Genomic DNA, 21,058 nt, shown 5'->3' with positions numbered 1-21,058 from the left:
GTGTAGGTGAAAATAAAAGTAAGACTTCTGGACAAAAAAAAGAAATTAAACTTAATGCTTAGACTAGAAGGTACTGTTGACATGGGTTTCCTCCATTAACCAGTTTAAATGATAACTAAACAAACATTTTGTTTTCTCTTCTAGGACTTGAGACCTAAAACGTTCAGTTTACGTTCCATGTCAGAGTTAGTCATATATGATGCTGGTCTGAGTACTAATGATAACCTTGCAGCTATTTTTTAAAAACGCGCGCGTCAAACAACCTTATATTATCAAAAAGAACCGCCACCGGAATTGATGGAGAGGGGTCCTAGTATTTTCCCACACCTAAAATCATCTGTAAACCAAAAAAACCGACACAAATCTCCAACCTCCTTTAGTGATCAGGGCTATCTGTAGACTAGACTTATGTGACAGTTCTTGGCTGGTGCTTCCCCTCCAAGTTCCCTTCCTTGGTTTTGTATTCAACCCTGCTTGAACTGATGGTATTTGGACTGAAAAGTGTATTTAAACCAGAACATGGATCTAGATGTTGCCAAGGGAAACTGGTTGAAAGAATGGAAGCTTGTCTCTGATGCTATATTAGTATGAAGTCGAGTCAGTGCAGAGTATTCTTTCAAACCATTTATCAAACTATTTACCATCAGTCCTAAGAAAGGGTTGTCATTCATTCAAGTTCCAGTACTGTAAAAGCTAAATTTTGGTGAAAGTTTAGAGTAGTTCTCGTTTTTGTTCCAAGTTCCAGTTGTTATTCCAGAGTTCAGTTCCATTCTCACAATTTTCATTTCAAATATCTAGCCATTGTCTCGTGATTATGCTATTCGGACCATACTGAATATGAATTAGATGTATAATAAATCGAATTATGATGAATTATTAAAAGTAGCTTGCAGCGCCGTTATATGATTTATGTTCTGTTATGCGTTGGTGAATTCCGCAGTTGCACAAGTTTCGTTCTGTTGTGACCCGCTGTTTTTACGGGCGATTGATTTCGTTGGCCCCTATTATTTTTGCTGGCTGAGCCGCTGCCCATGGCTATGGCCGCTTATTTCTAAAAATTCAATTAGTTCGTATACAGGCTGCGACATATGATATTGATTGATAATCAATGAAGGAGCAGCTGTGCCATGAACTGCTCCCACCCCCCTCGTAGCAACCAACGTCTCATATAAAGACGGAGTATGTTCAGATAGTTGAACGTCTTAGCAAGTAGACAAGCACATCGTCGAGAGATTTGAATATCTGTACCATCTTGGTGGAATTGACAATAACAATGTTTAGTGGCTAACAAAGTCATCTTTTCATCTTGGTTAATAGGAAGTCAATCCCTGCTCCTCAGTATCCTTGGGCAATGTGCCCAACCTCTGTAATGGCTTCTAAATCCTCCATCTTCATTTACTTTTAATGTAGATATACTACAAAAGTAGAATATCTTCTCCAGGCTGAAAACTAAAAGCCTTGAAAATGTTCAGTGATTGTAGTTCGATGTTTCATCTCTTGCCAATCAAAAGATTATGTACCATGCGTGATTCTTTACCGTGCAGCAGTAGTGCCACTCGGCATACAACCCATTGTTGGCGCACTATTTTAATGAGTTAGTTATTCTTGGCCAAATTAATGAAAATGTGCAAATTATCCCCTTGGCAGCCCTGGCTTGTCTGCCTACCTTTCTTATTGTCTGTCAACTTCCATTTGAAAATTAATTAAAATCCAATCTCAGGGAATGAATTATTAGGTTCTAAGTTGATTGTGTTATATTCTTTGAGTGTTCATTGATGGATTCAGTCATGTTGGAGAGCTGAGATATTATCGCCATTGGTATATTGGTAAATGAACAGAAGAGAAATGTACAGCAGTGCATTTCAGGGGTCTAGTAAAAAACTTTAGTTATTGATGGCTTGTTTGGTATCCCACATGAAGCTGTGGATTTAATTACGGCAGTTCCTATAAACACCAATTGAGTTCAAGGCTCCTGAAGATATACGAGTAATCTACGAGTAATTTTCTCTTGGAGTGATGATATTGCAATTGATTTGAGTGTAAGGTAAATCATACCTAAAAATCAATAGTATGTCACTGCCATTGGAAGAAAAGCTGGTAAAAAAATCATTGATGCCAGTACATATAATGAGTGTTCATAAAATCGGGATCCACAAACTGGTGAGATCGCCTTGATAAAGCGAGTTATACTGAGCATAAATGCGACCAGCATCCAGCCGATCTTGTCCTCTCTGGTTAATTGTCAGGCGTGATGTGGTAATCTTGTGGTGTCGACTTCCGATATGATATCGTTTTCATAAACACAATTATTCATTCGTTGATTGGTCGAATCTGGTTTCATAGAGTTCATGTTGCATGCTAGACAGATTGATGATCTGCGGAACTATCACATATCGGTTGTAGATCTGTGGAACCGTTTATTTGGCCAGACTGCAGTTTGGTATTATCATTCTGTTATTGTTCATTTATAGTTTAAAAATGAAGTCGAGGACATATTCTCAGGACAGAATATTCTTCTGCTTTGTAGCATCAATGTCAGAACTGGCATTGCATGAGACCAGTTCAGATTTTACACCAGAAAAATGTTGCAAAGTCCCATTCAAAAGCTCTTTGCCAATGCATCTGAATTGATTCTTTTCCAATTGCTTTGTCATCACCTGATGTAGGTTACTGTGTGGTAGCGGTTAAAAACAAGGCCTCTCACCATCCATCTCTGGTGACGCTGCACTTTTCGTGGAAATTGAATATAATTGCGCCAATCCCTGTGACACCTCCGGAGCACTTCAGTCATGTGGAGAATGTCATCAGATTATCTTTGTTTGGAAATCTTGCGAGACATTTGATGCAGGGATATCGAGTGTTCTTGTGCACTCTCCCTTGTGCTGGCTTAGTAGGAGACAAAGCTTCGCCCACCACAACTTCTGTTGAATTATGTAGAAAAACAACAGTATTCTGTTGTCTGAGGTGCTACTCTTCAAGGCTTGTTACCAAAATAAGCAGGAGTTTTCTGTGCATTAGAAAAAGAATTGGACACCGGGTAAAGAAGATAAAGTAGTGTGTCACACATGTGTATGCCATAGTAATGTCATTTTTATGCAAGCATCTAATGGGTGTGGTTATTAAATCCGTTGATACTACAACCAGATCAAGCAAATCAATATCAGATAAAAATTACGAAAAAAATGCACTTACTTGGCAGGTTACTTGGCTTGCAGTGCAAAGGTCGCTACTATTGATTGCTTGGGTGTCTTTTTGAAATACCTTTGAGCTATACTTGTTTCCAAGGTGAATTCCTGATAGAGAAGCAAGAGCTCGTCTTACCTGCTTTGCCATGAGAGAGGTTTAGGTCCACTCTCTCATGAGGACCTGGAACTAGAACAACATCAACGACCTTTAGACATGGTGAATGGTTAGGTTCAAACATCAATTTCTACCTGGGCACTCTAAATGTGTCAGCTTATTTCTATGGAATGGATAGACAGCCTTGCTAAGAATATTTACAAGAAATGGCTTGAAACTGGTCTGATTACGGCAATAATGAATGTTGGCATCCCTGTGTCCACCTGCACCAACAGACAACATGAGGCTAATTGAGACCTCTCCAGGTTGCTTTGTACTCGAGCAGCTTCCTCTGCAACGAAGCAGCTAACCTTTTGAAATCTCGACAAGATTCCTACTGTGGCCGTGAGGCAGGTATATCAGCAGTAACGCCACACTAACGAGCGTGTACACGTATCGGAGCTAGCCCACGGCTAAATGTACGCTAACTGGCTACAGTGTACAATGTAAGTGCACTCGGTGCGCTAGCGACATGGATATGTTGAAAGACTAACTGCTCATAGTACTATGAATTCATCCTGCTTTGTCTAGCACAGTATCAGTTTCATGCAGTAATTAGTGCAGTTTGTTATAGCTTAAGGAGGCGATGCTTTGTTCAAAGCCGACTTGAGTAGTTTCTCCTGCAACTGCCAGCATAATGGCGGCGTTATTAGAATGCTAAGTCATAACGGTGACAGCGATTACTTCATATGATTCTGCTGAAAAGAGCAGTATGTAGAATGATGCCATGAAAAAAGGTTCACTAATCCCTGGTAGGATCATTATTGCGCATTATCTAAGAATATCACGAAATTTTTATCAAAGAATGGTTTTCTATTCCATGATTCTGTGCAAAAGAAATATCTGATTGGTCTTCTTGTGACATTTTGCTATTCTAGTATGGCTGTTGAAATACATGTACACTTACCTTCAAACTAGAAACACTTCTACAATATCACCAATCACCTGGAATTCATGAGACATTAAAAAAGAACCTTTGTTGAAGGAACCTACTGATTGACACAACAAGATATTACATGGACCATAAAAAAGCAAATGAAACATTTTGTTAGTTGTTTCAGTGTCGTTTGGATGGTCAACTGACACACCTTTGCCCTTCAACGGAACTCAAAACTTGACTACTCTCTGCAATACTGATAGGCTTTTAAATGTAGTTGACACTCCAAATATTTGACATTCTCTTTAAATCTGTTCAGCAAAACTGCAGGCCCTTCAGTTCATCACGACACCCCTTCTCTGTGGGTGACGTTGGATTCAACTGCACACATCTCTTCACTGTCTGCACTAGACTCATTTGTCTCAATGTACCGCAAGTGTAATCTCAAATTTAATTGGTCAATGTCATTGTAAACCTGGATTTGATTCGTCGATGTCTTGTAGTTTGGATTTGATTGGTGGATGTGTGGTGGTGATAGTCAATGTTGATGCATATCGGGCGAAATGTTCTCTCTGAATTTTTGATTTGGTTTGTTCATGTTTAGTTTATGTCACTTTAAATTACGTATTCATCTTCATGTGAACGTAGTCATGGAATCTTTCTGTACTGTCTTGGTCATGTTAGCATCTCTTCTGGTGATTGCGCATGTGGAGTTTTTCCGTTTTACAGAGTCCTGATGCATGGTGTACTTCTACACGATTCACAAATTTCACCTGCCACACTTGAACACCGTGGTTTCGTTTAACAAGCTCACACGCCACGTGTGACATGGTCCTTTTGTTTGCATCGTATTTTACCCCCATTTACGTTACAAAATTTTCATTTTACGCCCTCACTGACTTTTGTTTTACCTTTTTACGTTTGTCTGCCGAGACGAAGTTTCCCAGCCTGTTTACAGCAATTAACCTTTAATGGCGTGGACGTTGGTGATCATTACTTATTTTCTGCTATAAAATTATGAAAATTATCAGAGATGCCAATTTTAAAGTATGGTTCTTAAACTGCTTTAGAAGGACTTCGATATGGGTTGGGGAAGTAGTGAATTTTAGAGAAGATAATTGTTTTATGATTTATACTGATTAAGACAAACTTTAGAGTAAAAAGCTATTGAGATGAAATTTTAAAGGGTTTTGAGGTATTGGGGTTTGGTTCTTTCCAGTGTTATTAAACTATATGGAAGAAACGTATTTCTTTAGTTTGGCAGTCAATTGCCTGAAAACTGACATTTTGGGGGGATCATACGGATATCTCTATCATTCAGCTTGTCATGATGAAGCAAATTATTCATCTGATCATGCTGTAGCAAAATATTTCTCTCTGAGCTTTCATGAATTCGTAATGAGCACTGCCGCCACTAAGCCATTTAAAAGGTTAAAAGTTTAATATGCTATCTTTTTAATCTTGCTTTTATTGTTGCTGTGTTAACAGTTATTGTTTGGTTTGCAGGTTCTCACCTTTGGAGGGGTGTGTATTGCCCTATACTACTGCTACTGCTACTACCTTCGCAAACCCAGCTATTCGAAAAATTGGAGAAACGCAAAAGCAAAATGGGTAAATAACTTTTGGTTAAAGTCTTATCTCCCACTCCCGGCGTAGTAGTCAAATTCGTATTGTCTGCACATCGAGAAAGAGAAAAATACCAATATGCTTTTCATGGGGGATAATAAAATAAAACTCACAAAAATGTATAAGATCTATAATTTAAAAAAAATAAACTGGCCAATTAATCTTATGTATCAGTTCATTCATGAAAACTGTATAAGTGCCGTAGTTAAATTCGTGCTTATGTTTTCAGAGTCGAATATTTCTAATGAAGCTTTCTTGATTTATTGCGAGTTCAGTTCCAGTTTTATTCTGTATTTGTACAGATTTTTAGTTTTAGTTCAAGCTTGCAGTGCCAGTGCTTTTTGTATGTGTGTACCTTTGATTTTCTCTCCTGGGTTTTCAATTTGATTTTCTTATATTATCATTTATACCTGTAGCTGTTGTGTACTACTTACTAGCTTGCTGTGGCCCGATACAGTCTCTGTCCGTGTTTTCTTGACTAGACCAGTTACCCCAGTTAAAACTGTTTGTCAAACACCTTCACAGAGAGCATGAAATCTTCATTCACCACTTTCAGACTCCTTGACATGGTAGTTTAGTTTCTCCTATGTTTTTTTTTCAAAAACAAACATGGTTTCCTCATTGCTGTTTGGTTGTTTTGGTATGTTCCTGCGGCGTGTGCTTTTGGGCTTCAATGCACCGCCAACATCGCTTTGATACCAAACTTGTCAGATGTGGACTGTGTGAAACCATTGAAGAGAGCGTCTCACAAACCATTGATTAACATTTAACATCTCCATCTGCTTTACTGTATGTCATAAGCCCAACTTAGAAATAAGCAGAGGGGACTGCTGAATTTGTGTGAGAGTTACTTTTAATAATAGGGCCATTAGCCACAGCTTGGTAGACACTTCAACTATAAGCTCTTCCAAATAATTTCATTTTCAGTCTGGTCCAAACTACATGTATGCTAAATACTAGTAGTGATTTTCAATTTGAGAGTGACTAGCACATTTCATTTAGTTTCTGCAACCGCAAATCATATTAGGCGTTTTCAAGCTTGGGTCATGGGAGTACATGTAAGAAAATTCCTACCAGAAAGTGATAGGCGGGTTGTCATTCTAGATATTGAAAAATACGAATTATTGTGTCTCTTTGCACAAATTGCACTTGCAGATGATAATCATAACCACTGTGCGTTCGTCTATGACTGACAAGTTGAGATGAGAAAGTAGTTTGTTTAAAACTTTGTGGTACTGGTGCTTCACTTTTTCTGACCAAAACTATAATTGAGAAAATAACTACATTTTCAAAGTTCATTTTCGACACCGACATAATTTTCAGGCCTGTGATCTTAAATCTGGTTTTCTCCTTGGCCATTCAAGATAATGTTGGTCAAGGGTATTTAATGTCACTATCAGGCAGAAGTACTTCATATAAAATACTTCCTTAGCATCTAATATGTATTCTGAGTATGAAGTTTTTAAAAAGACATCAGTGCACATTAAGCCTGTGTGTTAATATTTCTGTGGTTGAAGAGTGTATCACCAGTGCCCATCAAAGCCTCCAGTATGTCATCTGTAGCTTTACTACTCAAGCTTGGAATTAACTGAACAATTTGATGGGAAACTATTAAAGTGTCAGTCAGTTCGTAAAATTGGTTGATATAATAAACATCTCGACCTATCAGTAATAGTGGAATGACAGCACATCTCCTTTTGTTCCAGCTTCCCAGCTGCATATACTCCAACCTTACTAGCTGGGGGACTTAAAACGAGCACGTCTTCAGCTCTCTCTGCCTCTACTACTGCTACACCTAGTACCACATGTAACCAAGAGCAGAAAGTGGATGCATTGTGAGTAAATTTAAAGTTTATATATAACACTCCGTTTGTAGTCCTAATAGATTGTCACACAGTCCATATCTGTTTTCACTCATTGTGTCATCGTCATCATCAACACTTTAATCATCAATATCATCTATTATCATTGTGATTGGCATGTCATCATCATCAATACTATTGTCATATTTCATTATGTGTACATGGACACCGTAGACTGGAAAGAAGCCATCATATTCATACCTCCAGTTGTTATGTAATTACGGACCGTGAGACAATCAGTGGCTGTATGTGGACTTTTTAAATCACTGATCATAACCTGATGACAAACTCATATCATCGACTGGAGAGTCGACTACTAAAGGTTCACTTACTCGGTTGACAACAGTTCTGTTATCAACAAAGATAAAGATACATGGGCACAGTAGCTTACCAGAACTTCTCACTGTGGCAAAATTTCACAGATACTCACGTGCTCTTCATTGTTGTCAACCAAAGCTGGAACCAGAATGCAGAGATTAGATTATAACCTGTTGACTAAACTTTGTTTCGTTATCTTTTCAGGTTCTCGCCCTTCGAAGGTGGTCTTCTTCATGCTGGATCCCTGATGCCCCCACCTACCCTCAACGGGGTCGGATTCTGCATATTTGTATACAATCTGGCCCCAGAAACCGAGGACAATGTCCTGTGGCAGCTTTTTGGCCCCTTTGGCGCAGTGCAGAATGTAAAAGTTGTACGTTGCCCGCAAAACAAGTGCAGGGGATACGGTTTCGTCACAATGACCAATTACGAGGAGGCACTAGTCGCGATTCAGCATCTCAATGGATATAACCTGGGAAACCGTGTGTTACAAGTTAGTTTCAAAACCAATAAGCCAAAGTCGTAAGGCAGGGCACCATGGACGGAAAACAAAGGGATCTGTGGATTATATTAACACTAGTCAGAAACAGGTCAAGTGGCTAAAGGAGATCATTCAAAACTTACTTACGGACAAATAGTGACATAAGAAAAGAGATGGGTGACTTGATTTGAGCTCTAACTTGTGCTTAATCCTAAAAGAATGTACTAATATCGTGGTCATTTTCCACACAGCAAATTTAAATCAAACTTTTTTCGTTTTGTCCTGTTAGTGGTTTTCTTCTTTGTTTATTTTCGAGGGTGATAATTATTATTATTGATTATTATGGATAAGATCTTACGTTTTCTAGCATAATCCATTGGTTTTTCTCTGTATAACCGAAAAGAGACTTAAATTTCGCTTTATCTAATTAAGAAAAGGTAATTAAGATTTTCTTTGTTTCATTCAGATAATTAGAGTACATTTGCATATCATGTCGCCGGTGCAGCCAAAACTCCTCGTGCATTTATGAATGTTGTTACACCATTTTACCATTTGAATTTACTTTAGACTTAAATGATAAGTTCTTGGAACTTTATCAAGTCATTTATTGCATTTATTGTACGATTTGGCAAATCGACCGCGTACTCTTTTGGTCATGTAACCAGTGCCACTTACAAAACCAACTACTCATTAAGTACACATATCGTTGCCAACATTGATTAATTACTATAATCACTCATTTAACTTATTTAATTTATGAAGTACTCATCTTTAGTTTTGTTGGTAGTACCTCGTACTAATTGTATATCTGAACGATTGACTCAGTATTTGTGTTGTGTTCAAAACCCTTTTTTGTTGCCGTTCGTTTTATTTACTCTTGTGTATCTTAGGTTAGTAATTTTGACCCTTCTTATGTCTTATAAGAGGCGGTCGTGCAATAGGCTACTTGGGACATATTGTCAATACAATATAATAATTTATTTACTCAAAGGGTTGTAAATAAAAAAAAAACAAGACATTATCACTATTTATTTAGTAATTTATTGGTGAGTGCTAGTTGTGTTATTAGTTTAGTTCATTTAGTAATTAGTAATTAGTTAAGCTACATATCGGAGTACATAATTGCAAAATTAATACGTTTTCTCTTTTCTCTTCATATGCTTATTTCGTTCTTTTCTTAGTATACTCTCACGGCTGCCTTTGATTTCTCATTGCTTTGCCCTCATTATTACTCGTGGCATATAGGCCAGCTCGGCGTAACCGCTAGAGCATTTATCGCATTTTGCTTTGAATTTGGGGTTACAAACTTGTGTTAAACGTACAGTTATCTTTAAATTTGCATGTGGTGGAACGGGACTTGTGGAAAACAGACACCACCTTTACCGAGAGCGGACTTTCGAGTTAGTGGAACGCAGATGTCAAAAATATTCTGTATAGCGATGATTGTGATGAGAGTAGGAAAAGTACGGATACAGATTCATGCAAACTTCCATGAAGAGATTATATTTTTGTACAGTTCTACTATTGTAATCTAGTCATGTAAGCGTTTTTAGAGAAGGGGTTTTGTACCAAAGATGTACAGTTCAGTTTAAAGCCACACACGAAGCTCTTCCATTTTCATGCATTTCACGACTATGTGAACATTGTGCAAGTACTGTTTCCAGGATTTTTCATACGAAAGAAATATGAAACAAATTATAAAAATATAAAAACACGGTCACATTTTACTTGTATTGTACATATTTGTGCCCTGCATACTGCTTAGGATGTTAATATCCAAATTGGGATGAAATGTGACCGTCATTGTGTGTGTAAAATGAAATGGTAAACGCATTCTGAACTGGATAGCGCAATAGCGCCAAATTTGAGGGATAGGTCCGACTTAGAGGATTAACGACGGTATGAGGAAGAGTAGAAAATGATTCCAGAAATGCACCTGATTGACCCCAAAGTACTCTATGACATTCCTCAGAAGTCACAGTAGTAAGTAGTTTGCTAGTTGCTTTACTGTAGCTTTTTTTAGTGATCTCGCTTTTGACAAATTTATAAGGAAATAGCCAGATGAGACGCCTCTAAGTGTACAGGCATCTTTTAGTTGGAGGCGATTACTAAACAATTGTTTGGAAACATATACAATTAACACAGATGGGATCAAGAAACATTATGTACAGAAGAGGACTGAGTAAAACGGTTAGTAGCGTTGAGGTGTACGCTGGTGTACATCTGGAACGTACGAGATGCCTTGAGATCGGGGCGTTAGATGTCTCAAGATCGAGGCTTCAGGTGCCTCCAGAATGAGGCATCGTCGTTGTTTTGAACTTCCAGCGTTTTCGAAGGACCTTGTTTTTGTTTTCAAAGACTATTGTTTGAAAAGTCGTTGTTAAAAGATATTGATAATGTAAGAGAGAGTATGCTGGAAATGAGATACTAGTATAAAAATATTTCAATTTTATCTTAAAAAAGAGTTCCAAAGGCCTCGGGTCGACGTTAAGCCCGAGGGATATATTATAAAGATTTTAGTTAATTTGAGAGGTTTTTGGATACGGATTACCTGAGATACTGTTACTAAATAATCTCTCTCATGTTCTGTCTTCTAATTGAATTGATTCCAATCTAGTTGAAATCTTATCATTTTTAATGTGACGTTTTTTCTGGCCTCGTTTGATACTTGCTTCCTCGATCTAATCTGCACTTTTTATGACGATAATTATAATTCATTATTAGACTCTTTGTGTCGTTGTGGCTTCAGTATAGGTTGACATACCTCCATTGAATAAAAGCAGTATTCATTTCAAAAATTACTTCAAAAAGAAGGCCATTTGATAATTTCAGTTTGAAAAATTTCGTGTTCATTTTAAACGTTTATGAGTCGCAAACCACTTTTAATCTGCGCCTACTGCTGTTTTTACCACCAAAGTTAATAAAGGTACATATTACGATTAGTACGGCCAGTTTTAACAGTCAATTAAAAGGTCAAAAGCCTAACTGAGAAGTTCTTCACCGCGTTACAAAATTGAAGGAATTGATTAAAAGATGAATTTAGAAGAATTGATTATCCAATCAACTTTAAATGAAGATTTTACATGGCTATCGAGTAGATTGGCCAGATGACGTCATTGTGACGTTAATGTACATAGAGACCAAAAAGGTGGTTTGTGGACTTAACGCTGATTTTCACCCATGTTCTTTAGAGTTAACTTTTAATGGACTTTTGAAGCACATGTTTCATTTAATGTTATATTCTGCAGCTGGCTAATATATAACTTGTTTGAACACATGTCGCGATCTTTTATCCAATTTTCTTTGTTCACTAGTTAAGGGTTGTTAGTCAATTTTGGTAGTTTCTATAATTAGATCAATTTTGCTTTGTTGTGCTGTGTTTTTAAGTTAGAAGCAACTCGTTTGTTTTTTGAGGATTTGAGTATACATTTAACGTATAACTCTTCTTGTATTTGACCTGCATATATGATTATAATAGCCTACATATTATGTCACACTAGCAAACAGTATTGGCCAGTTGTTTCTGATAAGTAACGAGATGGGTTTTAAGATTTGGTTCGATTTTCAATCTTTGGCACCAAGATTTGTGTTTGATGTGCCGTTGCACGGCACCCGTAACTGGAACGGCCAGTTCTTGCCCATTCAAGGCCAACTTTAAAAAACCCAGTTGTTTGCTTTCAAAAATTTTCGGTTAAATTCCCCCTTGTTACACCCGACGTTTTACTTGCTAAATAATTGAGCAGTTGAATAGTATATGATGGTGACATTCAAACTCATTGTTCACGGCAGACAGCGGCCTGAAATCTGCGATGGCGGATTAGTTATTTGTATAAATCTCAGTAGTTTTCCATCGCAGATATCTATGGAGGGCAACATTTCGAATTCAGAAAAGAAAAAGCATTTTAGAAGATTTTCAAGCCCCTGGTGTGTTGAAAATGTTTTTCAGTGTTTTCTGACATATTTCATTTTAATCCTCAATATAAAATTGAAATTATAATGTACATGTATTTAACCTGTGTATCCTGTCTCCTAATGGCTATAATTTTACATGTACAGACTAAAGTTTTAACTTGGTTTAATTTCTGTCGTGTTAATTGTGTGGTCGTTTGTGTTAATGTTGAATTCAGGGGTGCCGTGGGTTAATGTTACAAGCCTGGATTAAGCCTGATCTTTGAGCCAAAATGATCAAGACTGAAAGCCTGGAACATGTCGATTTCTAAATCTCACAAAACCTTATCGAATTATTTGTTTGAAAGTTGAAGTTTAATGGCCTAGCCAGCCTTAAATATCAAACCAACACCCCCAATATTCAATGTGATCAGCCAAATTAGTCCTAAATTCTGAATTGCGGGTCATAAATCTATTACTTGAATCTCAGAAGATTTTACTAACTTTCATTTAAAAAGAACAAAGGTGATAAATTCTTTCGAACTATCTTATAATTTGTTTAATTGCCTGCTATTCAAATTTGTCAGCGAAATACATAGTTATGATTCAATGTTTTTATGGCTTGGTATATTGCGGAATTGCTTGAATGGTTTTAACCGGTCTCAAGTTGTGGCCGCTCTCATCAGAAACCTAAGCCTGGGTCTACCTCAAAGTTGTCTGTATTAGTTCTCTCTTTCTGTAGGTATGAACATGTTAAATGCAGAGCAGAATGCAAAGAAATATCATTCATATTGGCCCAATCACGTATGAGTTTTTAAATGACTCCGAGGAAATTATTAGATTGGTATGAAAATAATGGCTACCAATTGATTTTTTTGAATGCGAGCATGCTGCAAAGTGGAGGTGTACATACAAAATGTACTTAAAAGATTACCTTTAGAATTTGATATGGAATTTTTGAAACCTATTCGGACAAAAGTTGTGGAAAATTGTTTTAGCCTTGTGAAAGATTAATCTCTTATCATAAATCTGTACTTAAAATGGTCAGAAAATTCGGCCAGCGTCTTCCACGATATTGTAACAGCTGAAACCAGGCACTTGTGTAAATGTTGCTTTAATTTGTTGTTATTTGTCTAACCACGTACTTCAAAATCTAATCCATACACCAGGCTTTTCAAGAGACTGATTTTGGCATCCACTTTTGCTTCAGGTGTATTGGCCCACTTTGTAAACTTGAAGAGTTGGCATCAGTTGTGCTAAGCCATGCACCTGAAAGCAGCTAGTTGGGTTTAGATTTCTGGATAGCGAATATTTGCCACGACATTTTTTTCTTTATTGAGTGTATCAAATCATGCTTGAATTCGTGCTATAAAGGAAACTATTTTTTTCTGAATTCTTGTGACAAATTTTAGACGTTAAGAGTTGTTCTTTGCAGTGCCAAAACTATCAAATTTAAAGTCTAGAGGACTTTCTATGTCACAAAAGCAGATTTGTTCTTTTTCCCACATTATTTAAAGTTTATCAACTTTGGTGACATTCTCTAAAGAGGAAAATGTCTTGGCCCAAAACTTTTGCATTAATATCAGAAATTTAGATTATAGGTGTTTTACTGTTGCTCTGATATGCATACTGCTGGTGAAGTAAATAGAGAGCAGACCCCAATGCCTTTGTAAATCCCTAATTATTTTGAAAGAGCAGGCACTACCGCCGATTTTTTTGACTCTCATAATACGGTTTCTGCCGTTTTTGCTGGCTGTCGTGGATGATTGTCAGAAAAATCCTGAGCCCAAAAAATAGAGCCTTGTCTCTTATGCTGAATCATGTTCATATTCCAAATTGCACTCACATCATGTTCCATAGCCTGACACCCCTGAAAAACCAAACTGAGTTGTTCGATCCCATGCATTTCTTCTTTGGGAGCATCGACTCTTTTGATTTGGGGGGTGTCCAGGTGTAAACGCCAGCTGTTGTTGTTTCTTATGTAGTTTGGTTGTATTGCAATATTTGTACTTTTACATGTCAACAATTACACAATAAATTGTATTGAGAATGTATAATTAATCTGCTTCATTATGTTGTTCATTTTCTTTACGTTTGTTCATCCTTTCATTGCCTAATGGCAGAGGAATTAAAAAATTGATGTCCGAATCCTTGAGGATGTAAACCCCACGAGTTACCCTGGTCAGCAAAATCTGAAATACTCCTCCAACAAAGTAAGTGACTCTCGAAAGTGAAGCGAATTTTACAAGTTTCAAATCTCCTCTAAAATCTTCAAGGTTGTCCTGACCCCCCAGCGCTCCACTCCTATACCTTACTGCTTATTATGAGGAAATGAAACAAATTACTGGGTGCCTGGATGCCTCCTGACCAGCTTGCTGGGCAAGCTCCGCTCCACAGTTTAAAAAATTATATTCCTCTGTCCAGTTGGTAATTTATAGCATGTCTAGTATTCGTTTCCGGAAGCAGTAACCTCTTTCAAATTTTTGTCACAGCAGTTGCCTCCTTTAAATGCTTATATGAACACAAGTTTGGATCTAATTTCCATCCTTTCATGGTGTGGCAGTTTCCCTTGGCGATGTACAGTGCATTGTTTGTGATACATTTAACTCTCAAGCAATGGTGCGATATTTCATTACGAGACTAGTGCTGCCTCCACACCTAAGGTTGAAATGGCTCCCGACAAGTGTTTTAAAGTATTGTTTTTATTCCCTTGCAATTATTCATGCGTTCTAGTATATTTTGGGTGGAGGGTGGATTCTTTCATACATTTCAGTATTTTCACACCTTGTTTTTGGTTGGGCCTCTCACTAAAATTTAGAAAAGGTTGTTCAAATTGAAATAAAACTGTTAAAAATTTTACTAACTTACAAATGTTATCTTGCAAAATGACAAAATTGACAAGATTATGAGGTACACTTTCATGTTGTAATGACAGTTAAAGAAGGTACACTGCTGCTTTTCTCATCAAGTTGTGGATTTTGCTTCTATTTCTCGACTCCGACTCATTTGCCAGCCCCTAACTTCCCCAATGCCCACAACATGGATGGTCCTGTCATCCAAAAAAGGACACCTGAGAAGGTATTTTTAATGAGAACAGTTTTTAAAATGGCATTCAAAACATGCGACTCCCCAGCCCACACACTATAAAAAGGCATACTTTATTTGTCCGTCAGTTACTTGCAACAAAAGTATTATGACATGGTGCATGCAGCATCTTCAGTGCCACGCATCAGTATTCATTGTTATAAACATGATACCTGAACTGTTTGGCCATTTCATTGCTTTTCGACTGATAAAAATACCTTCTGACCTGCTGAAGTCAACCCTTACCCCCTGTGCTGTTGCCTCAGCAGAATCTAGAGTCAGCTACCGGGTAACCAATTGGTTGCACACAGGTTGTTGGGTTGACTATGCACAGACATTTATACCAACCTTGATTTTATATGGAGTTTCGGGATACCCTGTAATGTTGGAGAATGCTTGCAGTGGTACTTGCTGCCCCTTGCCCCCTATACACCAGGAACAGCAGGGGCTGCCATCCCCATGGTGTCACTGAAACATGCTTTGCATGCATGTAGTGTTCTCCTTTCCCTGAAGCAGTATATATCTCGCACTCCCCTATTAGACACAGGAGGTATCCTGATGATGGAGGCAAAGCCTTCTTGGCAAAACTACATCGGGGCAACTTGCCACCAAGAGTCCATTCAAGTCCCCAACACACTATATACAGTAGAACTTCTCTATTAAGGACACCCTCGGGACTGACAAGGGCTGTCCTTAATAGAGAGGTGTCCTGATTAGAGAGGTAAAAATGAATGAAAACAACCAACTTGGGACCAAAAGTAGTGGCCTTAATAGAGGTGTCCGCTAAGGGAGGTTCCACTGTATCATGTGTATAGGACTGGACAAATGAGGGTTGGACCTTTAAGGTAACTACTGTCAAGATCTAGTACACTCCGGATGCAGTGGACTGGCCTCATTCCTCACCCATAAGGAGACCAAATTAGGATGATGCAATGGGCTGCCCAGGGAGTCTAAGATCTAGGAGGTGTAATGGACAAATAAAGCATTACTTACCCCAAAGCATATCCCAGTAATTCCCTTGGGACAGTTGCCAACTCGTCTTGTGTGACTTCCTTAATATTCCCTGATATGGGTATCTTACATGTATATCGATATCCTTTGGAAGGAGCTGTAATGTATAAAGTGATATTATATCAGTGGGAGTAATAACAACGCAATGGAGAGGTACCACTTTATTTATACATCACGGATGCATAGCAACATACACGTGCTATACATCCATGCATAAATCATGTTCATGTTGATAGATATCAGGGGTTTGATATCTACAAACGAAGTGTCAAAACAGCTGAATTTTTGACCCTGCACGATCTGAACAGATCTGAACAAAGTGTCAATTGCATGACTACAGTCATCACAGATCATCACACCCCAAGCCTGAAAAGGATATGGAAAATGACAGCATTGCAATTAACAATGAAATGATGCAGAGCTACAATGTAATCACAGCCTACCTTCTGCGAAAAAAAGACCCGCATGTGCCTCCAGGGCTCTTGATCTCGATTAACAAATATGATACTAAATTAACTAAATGTGAAAGGTGAGCATAAACATGCTTTTATTTGGATGATGATGGATGCTAACTATTGACATTACTATGAGGCTCCTGCTGTTGTGTCATGCGCACATGACGATTTCTGTGACCCCAATCATCGCGGACAATGCGAGGAGTGCTTTACATGTGACATCATCTGATGTGTGTGCGCTTGCCTGTTCGAAGCATCATGGTCCGGGATCATGGTCTCATCGGAGCGAGCGGAGTCGGCTTTTTTACCTGGTTTCCCTGTCCAGATCAAAGGTGAGCAATTTCTGAAGATGTGCGATATATTTTACATAAAACTACAAGAAATAATGAGACGAGAAAAAAAGCTCATTTCACAATTACTTTGGTGTAAAATTGCTCTTTTCAATAGAGTATAAAACAAGTCCCCCCTATAAAAGCCATAAAATCATCAGGACAAACTGACTTATAGCTGTATGGTACAAAAATAAATGTACTGAGCAATACACTCCTATTACGTAAAGTTGTCTTTGTACACATTTCTTTTAAGAATTGGTATTTTTAGATATTAATATATATACAAATAATCTGTGGATTAAATGATCCACAATGCTCTCTCCAGCTGATGAATTGATTTCCTGGGGAACAGAAAGCGAAGAAAACACTTTAAAATTCATGTTTCTCCTTGGGCTAACCGGCCTGACCGTTGGCTCCTGCCGACGATCGGTGATTGGAATGTATTAGGATACCTCACATAGGCTTTCTCCTATTGTCATTAAAATAATTGAAATACTTGGGCTAAAAGTAGGCTTTCGCTGTGCAGCAAATAAACTCTTAAGATTAAAATCATCCTAAAACATCTAGGATGCATTAGAGAGGCTTTCTGCATAATTAGAATAGTTTGGTGAAGGAACTTCAGGTATTCGCTCTAACTTTATCAGATTATAGCCCCATTTCCAATCTTGGTGGACCAAAGATGATGGTACTTCTCTGTGTGCAAATGATTGGCTGCTATCACTCTTGTTAGGATGAAAATTCATTAAGTTCGAATTGAAAGTAGCCGTCTATTTCACGAAACTTGAAAGAAGATGAATGTACAAACATCACTGATAATGTAGAGTAAATTAAGGTTAAACTGCTGTGAAATCAATCTACCTGGTAGTTTGTTTGGCATGTTCATGCAAAGCAGTTTTCAACCATCCAGCGATGTTCCAAATCTAAACAGAAGTAAAGTGTATGCATATTCAACTCTTTCTGTCAGAACGAAATCATCAAAATACTTCATAAAAATATTTCCCAAAGTTTGACAGTGTCGTTAATAGGTTGGTATTTTTTAGACATGTCATATATGATGACAAACAATTTATTGGCATACATGTATTAGCCTATCAACCTACGTATTTCAACATTTTTAAAGGTGTATGACTTTACTGTTTTTATACTATGACAAGCAAGGCAGGAACTTTTCATTATCAAACATGTTAAAGGGGAACAAGCACATTTGATACCCCCTTCCATCTTTCCAGGTAGACATGAGATTAAAACACTGGGTATCGCTTCCATCCAAAGGAAACCAGATATGAAAAAAACGAATGGGAAATGTGTGCCACAGTTGCGTACATCGCCCATTTGTTGACATATCAAAATAACCCAATGGTTAAATGATTGGATGCTGGTAAGTTACTTTTAGCTCAGCTAACCACGGAAATAACAGCCTACCTGTACAATACTAATGTGTCGACAGATGAGCCGAGGCGAAAAAGCGTTCTATATTTTTTTAAACTGCTAAATCCATTATCCCAACCTCCATAATTGCTTCGAAAAACCCCTCAAAGTAATGGCTTTTCGTATCAATGCCTTAGATTTATTGTAGATCATATACAGTAAAAGGCACACACGGTTCCGACGAATCGTAAAGTCCCTTTAACGGGACATGCCGAATTCCTGGCGCTGGTGATCGGTTGCTGCCATAAAGGTGGCGACTTGGAATTGTTGTGGAACATCAAAAGTCGTGGTCAGTCCAGCTTCCTATTGAATGGAAACATTGTTAAGATATCGTGAACAAAAACAACAACAAAAACTAACATTGCGCATAGAAAACGCTGAAGATGAGAAATAGCAACAATGATCTTACTAATTCGCCATTTAAAACTGACTCAGTTCGTACAGCCATTCCCAAAATGCTTCAAGCAGACGATCACTCCGCACCTCAAGCTTCCCAGCATCTTGCTTCTGCCTCTCATTAGAAGTACGGCTAGAAACAGTCAGGTGTCAAAGGCTTTGATTTGCAACTCGGAGCCTTCGGGTATGAACGACTGGTGAAAAGAGCTTTGAGACCGAAGCGCATCAAGTTCGAAGGAGGGTTCAATAAAGCGTTGAGTGTCAAGAGGGCTTAGTGTGTTTGGAAACTTCACGGAACTTCAATTTATCGACCAGTTGCTTTGGAATCTCTTTAGTTCTTTAGTGGCTTCAGCTCTATTTTAAGCATCGTAAGCTAGACATAGACCTATGTAACCAATGAATGGAAAGGCCATGGATGAAATATACGGATCTATTCTTGTCAACCTCCAGAGACAACAACCAGTGACGACGACGAACGTGCGAACGTCTTCGTTCCGGGGAATATGGACCTCTTGTCACCATCAAGGTGACCTCACCAAATCCCGACATCACCATCTACAACAGCCCAAATACGATACCACACCAAAGACGATAACCAACACCATTTACATATATATCAGTGCATGGGCAAATGAACTTCTGTGCTGTTTATGGTCAACTCTTAATCAACGAAAAAATCATTTTGGAGGATTTAACAAATCCTGAATTTACCAACTGTAAATGTAGCTGCTATGGTAAAGATTATCATTCAGAACCACTAGAGACGACACGTAGAAACCGATCACCATTCCTGGTTTGGTTGGGGAAGTGAATTTCATTGCCAATTCGCGTTCAAATTCCCGCTTTACCGAGTGTCGCATAACTGCTTCGGACTTCATCAACCATCAACGTCAAACCAATCTCAACTTCGCCACGATAATCATTAATTTCATCTCCTTCGAGGCGTGCAAGAAATGCAATAAGTCTTGATGCATGCAGCTATTAGATGATAGATAGACTCGACCGGATCAAAAGATTCTTGCTGGGGTTGTCATGGATTCGGCGTTGGCTGATTAGGGTCTGGCTAGCTCGCCACCACTGCGTGAAGGTGTAAAACTGCAGCATGCCTAGGAAGACGAAGCCCCTTTTTTCAGAAGACAGGTGTTGTTGCTTTGTATTTGAAGGAGACTGAGCTGATGCATGTCTATTCATTTCTCAGAGGTCTGTCTATTTCCTTTAGCCTCGTTGGGGGACTTGTCAGCAAAGACTTTCGAGATTACCGGGGGGTTGTTGGGAGTGAGGCCTCTACATGATGCAATATGAAATTTGTCGCCAGCTGCCTTCCGAGAACCGAAATTTTTTCAAGCTGATGGATCAAATATACTTTCCCGAATAAGGCAGAAGCCGAGCACTCGGAATTGCTTGTGATGAGCATTTGGATATTGCACTGGCTGTACCGTCTATGTCCGCGACACCAAGTTGCTCTGAAATCGACAACCCTGCTTTGTCCACATTTGGCTCTTTTCCCATGAGCGAATGGATGACATTCCCAGCGAACCCGGAGAGCTGCCACGTGCACTTGAATGGTGTCCCAGCCCCACCCCTGACAATGTGTTTACCCATGCAGAAATGGAGGCAGGCTCGTTCATTTCTTTCAGGGTTAGACCTTGTTTGTTTGTGACGGCTGACGAGGGTTGATAGCACTGGCGTCGAATAATCTAATTCTGCGGTTCGCGGGATTTGGCATGATTTGTAACCAATGGAGAAAAAAAATAATGTCATCAATGAACATGTAATCATGGTGACACTGTCTTGACTGGCACCAGTGCCTGTAGCTGGTATTTGCATTGGACACAAATGTCATCATAATTATCTACTCTTTATGGCCAGTTTTATCAACACTGTTGTTACGAAGAAGACAACTTCATTCCGTGGTCACAAAAATCTGACGGTGAACATGTTCAAATTTGACGCTTTTCAAC

At 38.5% G+C, this 21,058-nt stretch overlaps 1 protein-coding gene across 15 annotated transcripts in view; it reads left to right on the top strand.

Annotated features, from left to right (window-relative positions):
- The window catches only part of LOC135486888 (ELAV-like protein 3), a 47,270-nt gene extending 32,818 nt beyond the window's left edge, over window positions 1-14,452 (top strand). For 11 of the 15 annotated variants that reach the window (XM_064770041.1, XM_064770037.1, XM_064770034.1 and 8 more), the window contains 3 exons: window positions 5,723-5,827; window positions 7,549-7,677; window positions 8,227-14,452. In XM_064770041.1, the coding sequence (XP_064626111.1) occupies window positions 5,723-5,827; window positions 7,549-7,677; window positions 8,227-8,548 (556 nt within the window). In that variant the 3' untranslated portion in view covers window positions 8,549-14,452. The remainder of the gene's footprint in view (window positions 1-5,722; window positions 5,828-7,548; window positions 7,678-8,226) is intronic. The other 4 variants (XM_064770039.1, XM_064770036.1, XM_064770040.1 and 1 more) reach the window with 3 other exon arrangements.
- Window positions 14,453-21,058: the final 6,606 nt, after the last annotated feature.

The sequence above is a fragment of the Lineus longissimus genome, chromosome 4 (genome assembly GCF_910592395.1).
Source record: "Lineus longissimus chromosome 4, tnLinLong1.2, whole genome shotgun sequence".
Taxonomy (NCBI): domain Eukaryota; kingdom Metazoa; phylum Nemertea; class Pilidiophora; order Heteronemertea; family Lineidae; genus Lineus; species Lineus longissimus.
Note: the sequence above shows the minus strand (reverse complement) of the source record. Positions and strands in the feature narration are given on the sequence as shown.